The sequence below is a fragment of the Crinia signifera genome, chromosome 19, assembly GCF_055691185.1.
Source record: "Crinia signifera chromosome 19, ASM5569118v1, whole genome shotgun sequence".
NCBI classification, from domain to species: Eukaryota; Metazoa; Chordata; class Amphibia; order Anura; family Myobatrachidae; genus Crinia; species Crinia signifera.
Window position 1 is genome coordinate 20,096,383 of NC_139226.1, and position 7,049 is coordinate 20,103,431.

A 7,049-nucleotide genomic window follows, 5' to 3' on the forward strand; every position below is an offset into this window, starting at 1 on the left:
AAAGGGTTACATTATGACTCAGTGTGCGGTGTACTCAGTGGTAACCAGCTCCTGGGGAGGAAGGGGTTACATTATGTCTCAGTGTGCGGTGTACTCAGTGGTGACAATCTCCTGGGGAGGAAAGGGTTACATTATGTCTCAGTGTGCGGTGTACTCAGTGGTAACCAGCTCCTGGGGGAGGAAAGGGTTACATTATGTCTCAGTGTGCGGTGTACTCAGTGGTGACAAGCTCCTGGGGAGGAAAGGGTTACATTATGTCTCAGTGTGCGGTGTACTCAGTGGTAACCAGCTCCTGGGGAGGAAAGGGTTACATTATGTCTCAGTGTGCGGTGTACTCAGTGGTGACAAGCTCCTGGGGAGGAAAGGGTTACATTATGTCTCAGTGTGCGGTGTAGTCAGTGGTAACCAGCTCCTGGGGAGGAAAGGGTTACATTATGTCTCAGTGTGCGGTGTACTCAGTGGTGACAATCTCCTGGGGAGGAAAGGGTTACATTATGTCTCAGTGTGCGGTGTACTCAGTGGTGACAATCTCTGGGGACGAAAGGGTTACATTATGTCTCAGTGTGTGGTGTACTCAGTGGTAACCAGCTCCTGGGAAGGAAAGGGTTACATTATGTCTCAGTGTGTGGTGTACTCAGTGGTGACAATCTCCTGGGGAGGAAGTGTTACATTATGTCCTCAGTGTGCGGTGTACTCAGTGGTGACAAGCTCCTGGTAAGGAAAGGGTTACATTATGTCTCAGTGTGTGGTGTACTCAGTGGTAACCAGCTCCTGGGGAGGAAAGGGTTACATTATGTCTCAGTGTGCGGTGTACTCAGTGGTAACCAGCTCCTGGGGAGGAAAGGGTTACATTATGTCTCAGTGTGCGGTGTACTCAGTGGTGAAATCTCCTTGGGAGGAAAGGGTTACATTATGTCTCAGTGTGCGGTGTACTCAGTGGTAACCAGCTCCTGGGAAGGAAAGGGTTACATTATGTCTCAGTGTGCGGTGTACTCAGTGGTGACAAGCTCCTGGGGAGGAAAGGGTTACATTATGTATCAGTGTGTGGTGTACTCAGTGGTAACCAGCTCCTGGGGAGGAAAGGGTTACATTATGTCTCAGTGTGCGGTGTACTCAGTGGTGACAATCTCCCGGGAGGAAAGGGTTACATTATGTCTCAGTGTGCGGTGTACTCAGTGGTAACCAGCTCCTGGGGAGTAAAGGGTTACATTATGTCTCAGTGTGCGGTGTACACAGTGGTAACCAGCTCTTGGGAAGGAAAGGTTTTTTTTATGTCTCAGTGTGCGGTGTACTCAGTGGTAACCAGCTCCTGGGAAGGAAAGGGTTACATTATGTCCCAGTGTGCGGTGTACTCAGTGGTAACCAGCTCCTGGGATGGAAAGGGTTACATTATGTCTCAGTGTGCGGTGTACTCAGTGGTAACCAGCTCCTGGGGAGGAAAGAGTTACATTATGTCTCAGTGTGCGGTGTACTCAGTGGTTACCAGCTCCTGGGGAGGAAAGGGTTACATTATGTCCCAGTGTGCGGTGTACTCAGTGGTAACAAGCTCCGGGGGAGGAAAGGGTTACATTATGTATCAGTGTGCGCTTTACTCAGTGGTAATCAGCTCCTGGGGAGGAAAGGGTTACATTATGTCTCAGTGTGCGGTGTACTCAGTGGTGACAATCTCCCGGGGAGGAAAGGGTTACATTATGTCCCAGTGTGCAGTGTACTCAATTATAAGGAGCTGCTGGCAGATAAAGGGTTACATTAACCCTCACATTTGTTTACAAGCACTAATATATCTGTAGTATGGATATAATGTAACCCTTTCTGTGCCATAGAATAGATTGTACATTACCGCTGACCTATAGATGGCAAAGGATTGGGAACAAGATTAGTGGCCAATAGGAACAGTGGCACATTGCTAGGGGGGTGATTCTGGTCTGTTCAGTCCCTGTCGAATTTGCAACGGGGACTGATGTTTACACTCTGAGCATGTGCAGGGCTGCTATACCATACCTCCCAACAGTCCCGATTACTGCGGGAATATCCCGGTTTTCGGGGACATTCACCCGTCCCTCCCGCGGCCGGCAGTGTCCCGCAGTGAGGGGGGGCTGTTGAGAGTGCCCCCTGTCGGCTGCGGCACAGCGTCTAATCCCCCAGGGATTGGCTGGGGGCATGGCTAGAGGCTCACAGAGCCTCTGGGTCATGCCCCCATAGCGTCAAAACAGGGGCGTGGCCTCACGGGAGAGCCGCGAGTATAGGCCACGCCCCCTTTAGTTTACCTCTGGCGCGCATTCAACCATCCCTCCGTCCATTTCTAAGTTGGGAGGTATGTATACGGACTGTTTCGGCGACTTGCATAGTCATGGGGTGTGCAGCGCGGGGGGGGGGGGTACAGGGGCTGGCAGGGGGTATTTGCATGGGTATGCTCAGCATTTCCTGGGCGTATCCACAAAAATGCTGGGTGCGCCCAGGAACACACTGGGCATCCCCATGCAAAGGGAGGCCAGGACGTCAGCAGTCCACCCCATTCTCAGACCGGGCGGTGCAAATATAGGTCAGTCATTGAATGATTTCGCCCAGTTTGCTTGGCATTATGTTATCGTATACAATATATCATATGCATAATGACCGCATATAGGCCCTTATTTAGATCTGATCGCAGTACAAATTTGTTTGGAAAATGGGCAAAACCATGTTCACTGCAGGTGGGGCAGATGTAACGTGCAGAGAGAGTTAGATTTGTGTGTGTTGTTTTGTTTCTGTGCAGGGTAAATACTGGCTGCATTATTTTTACACTGCAACTTAGATTTCAGTTTCAACACACCCCACCCAAATCTAACGCTCTCTGCACGTTACATCTGCCCCACCTGCAGTGCACATGGTTTTGCCCATTTTCCAAACAAATTTGTACTGCGATCAGATCTGAATAAGGGCCATAATGTATTGCATCCAATTTATCAGCCAGAGATCTGCCGGGTCAATTTCAAGTTTTGCATGCGATACCTCGTCCTAGTGTATGGAGGCCTTCAAATCCCCCTCTAGTGCACCATTTAAGAGTCCTGAGGCCCTTGGTATCATGATTGATTTGGACTATGAATGAGGCACTGTTTAGGAGTGTAGTGCGGTGGAAGTGGTGGTAGTTTGGCCTTGCAGGACGTGTTGACACTTTTGCACAAGGCTGTTACTAGAAATGTTCCCAACTGTCCTAAACCCCTCAACTGGAAAGATGGGTGACCAGCAGAACCTCCTGAGTGCATTACGTAGGATAAAGTAGTGTTGCGTCGATGAAATGGTTAATCCCAGCTCAGCCTCGATAATCATGTAGGAAGACGGCTTCAGCTCTCATAGGGTTAATATGGAGGGGGTTATGGGGGGGGGGGCACACCTTTGCATGTTACGGTTATAACCTTGTCCCCACTCGGAACACCAGCAGCCTTGGGGAATGCTGCCATGGTAGAACATTGTTATCATCTGTGCACAGTAATCCTTCCAGCATGAGATGGGTTAATCCCATATCCGCCTGTTCTGACAATCACCAGAAAAGACCTAACACTGACTTTTTCCATCTTCACAACAACGCTCCAGCAGGGCGAGGGTTAAGAGATCAGAAAAATGTTAATTAACCAGCACTGCACAAAATGAAAACATATCCGGCGAGGCATCTATATTCCCAGCACCGAGCTGCCCGGCGCACACCGGCGCAGACATAATAACAGCGCACGTTTGTCAGATTGGCCAGGTAGCAGCAACGCTGGATGTCTACGTATAGGTCAGGCATGTACACACATGTGTCACGGGACACGTCCTCAGCAGGCCACATATTCAGTGATTGCAGTACGGTCTCATGTGCAATAGGTAACAGCACACGCAGGCACAGGTTCAGAGAGGTACGTAACTGTACATACCGGGTCATGTATATACACAGATTGCCATGCAGATGTGTACCCCCCAACATAACCCATACCAGGAGGGACAGAATGCAGAGGGTCAGTATACAGCAAGCAATATGTATACATATATATATATATATATATATATATATATATATACACACACATATACGCCATTAGTGCTCCCTCTCTAGAACAGATGCTGTACACAGCAGGCTCCGCATGCAGCTGCAAGAACATCAACCCCCCCCCCAATCCCTCTGCTATAGTCTCATAAGAGGGGATCGGAGGTCAGTGCGGACCCGCTACTCATTTTGTATACACTGCTTCATTGATCCAACAATATGGAATTTCCACCGGGACCACACATACATTGATTTAACCCTCCCACTGCCGATGTCTGCAACAAAGTCTTTGCCCAATGTATAGGGAAGGGACAATCAGGGTGCCACAGAGGAAGGGAGGGAGGGAGAGGGTGGTTGCAGAGACCCCCATCCCTGCAGCAGAATCTGTCAGACCCCCCCCCCCCCTTCCTCCTTTCTCTTCATTCCATATGTTTCATTTGATTAACCTCCGACTTGCAATCATGCATTCAAAAGCACTGAACTGATTAGTGGGAGCCTCTGGAGCAGTCCACAGTTCCCAAACAATTACCCACAACAAGAACCCCCCCCCCCCCCCCCCCCAAAACAGAAAACAGTCACTTGGTGGAGCAGTGCTGGAATCCTAGATGATGCCAATGAATGCATGAACTATCCAGTCTCTGAAAATCCCATGGACTGGTAAAGTACAGTAGCACAACCCTGAGGACCTCCAAGCCGTGGTCACCACCTAGACCTGATGAAGTCACTCTGAGATAGCCTGGTGCCGCTCAACTTTCCAACTGAACACCAAAATGATCATATCAGACAGGGATTCAGAAAATCAGGATCCCCCCCACCCCCCCATCCAGCCCCCACCCCCCTTCCTCATCACAGTGGTCCTCCTTCAATCATCAAATTATTTAACTAGCGCCGGGACTATTTCATTCATGAGTCTGGAAGAGTTAACCCTATAGACGTCAGAGGAGGCTACGATATGGGCTTCACTGGGAATCTGCAGTAGGATGGGAATCCCGGAGTGATCAATAAGGGTAAACATCTAGTACATGGCATGAGAAGAGTCATTAGAATGGGGTACCTTGTGTCAGCATCGCTGTGACCACCAGGCTGGCCAGGCTCACCCTCTGAAGTGGTGCCTTCATTTTCATCCCCTTCTCCGTCTTCCGGCGGTCCTTCTTCTGCTCTCTGCTCCTATTTTCTTCTTTCTGGATCTTTTTTAGGTCTCTCCTGTTTAACCCTCTCCCCCCTCCCTCCCGGCTCGCTGTATGTTCCAGTACGCTTGTTCTAAGCGATGGCAAGCAAAGGATGGAGAAGAGTGAAGAGCAGCGATGGAGGAGGACAGGAGGAGGAATTCTGGATTGGGAATCTCTATCAAGCAGCCCCCACCTTCTCTCCCGCTCTCCTTCTCTGCCTCTCCTATTTCTCTCTCTCTCTCTCTTCCAATGCCCCCTCCTTCTTCTGTTCCCCTTTCACCCCCCTTTAACACACGCATACAAACAGACACACACACACTTCCCTCGCCTTCTGCAAACCATATGGGATTTCTGACAGATGGAAGTTGAGTGGCAGCAGCTGAGGACCAATCGGGGCCTGTGCTGGGCAGGGGCTTGCCTTTCAAATGACAGGTGGCGGAGCCAATGAGAAGGTGTTGTGGTTTCGGTTGGAGAGGGATGCATGGTGTGGGGGTCTCTCTGATAGTTTGGCTTGATGTATCCTGAAGGGGTTTGGTACTGCAGCATTGATGCGTGCGGTGCTGTCTCCTCAGTCTCTCTCGCTCTATCTCTTTCTCCTTTTCCATCTCTGTGTCACACACAAACACACTCTTTCTGCCTCTCTCATTAATCCTCTCTCGCTTTTTCTCTTTACAGTTTCCCTCCTCTCTCTCTCTTACTCTAATTCTCCTCCTCCCTACCTCTTTCCATCCATTTCCCTCCTTACTGTACATATCTCACCTCACTGCCTCAATCTCCCTCTCCCAAATTCTCCCTATATCTCCCAACCACTCTATCTCTCTCCATCTCCCTCTCCCACACAGTCTATCTCTCTCTCCCACATTCTCCCTACCTCTCTCAACCACTCTATCTCTCTCCATCTCTTCCACCCACTCTCTCTCTCCCACCGTCCCTACCTCTCTCTCTCTCCCAAATTCTCCCTACCTCTCTCAACCACTCTATCTCTCTCCATCTCCCAACCACTCTATCTCTCTTCCTCTCCCACCCACTCTATCTCTCTCTCCCTCTCCCACATTCTCCCTACCTCTCCCAACCACTCTATCTCTCTCCATCTCTTCCACCCACTCTCTCTCCCACCGTCCCTACCTCTCTCTCTCTCTATCCCTCTCCCAAATTCTCCCAACCTCTTTCAACCACTCTATCTCTCTCCATCTCCCAACCACTCTATGTCTCTTCCTCTCCCAACCACTCTATCTCGTTCCATTTCCCACTCCCATCATCTCTACCTCTCTCCCCATCCCCCTCTAAGACCCACTTTATCTCTCTAACCATATGCCCCACCTTCTCTACCTCTCTCCATCTTTCTCTACCACCCACTTTATCTCTCTATCCATATCCCCCACCTTCTCTACCTCTCTCCCTCTACCACCCACTTTATCTCTCTCTCCATATCCCCCACCTTCTCTACCTCTCTCCATCTCCCTCTATCACCCACTTTATCTCTCTATCCATATCCCCCACCTTCTCTACCTCTCTCCATCTCCCTCTACCACCCACTTTATCTCTCTCTCTCCATATCCCCCACCTTCTCTACCTCTCTCCATCTCCCTCTACCACCCACTTTATCTCTCTATCCATATCCCCCACCTTCTCTACCTCTCTCCATCTCCCTCTACCAACCACTTTATCTCTCTCTCCATATCCCCCACCTTCTCTACCTCTCTCCATCTCCCTCTACCACCCACTTTATCTCTCTATCCATATCCCCCACCTTCTCTACCTCTCTCCATCTCCCTCTACTTTATCTCTCTCTCTCCATATCCCCCCAACTTCTCTACCTCTCTCTCCCCCACCTACTCTGCTAACCTCCACGACCTAACCCTTCCACTTCCAGCCCT

The 7,049-nt window shown here is 50.0% G+C and overlaps 1 protein-coding gene across 1 annotated transcript in view; it reads right to left on the reverse strand.

The window, feature by feature from the left end:
* The window catches only part of IGLON5 (IgLON family member 5), a 340,687-nt gene extending 335,172 nt beyond the window's left edge, over positions 1-5,515 (reverse strand). Inside the window, exon 1 of the mRNA XM_083162150.1 lies at positions 5,058-5,515. Coding sequence (XP_083018276.1) covers positions 5,058-5,127 — 70 coding nt within the window. The 5' untranslated portion in view covers positions 5,128-5,515. The remainder of the gene's footprint in view (positions 1-5,057) is intronic.
* Between the last annotated feature and the right edge of the window lie 1,534 nt (positions 5,516-7,049).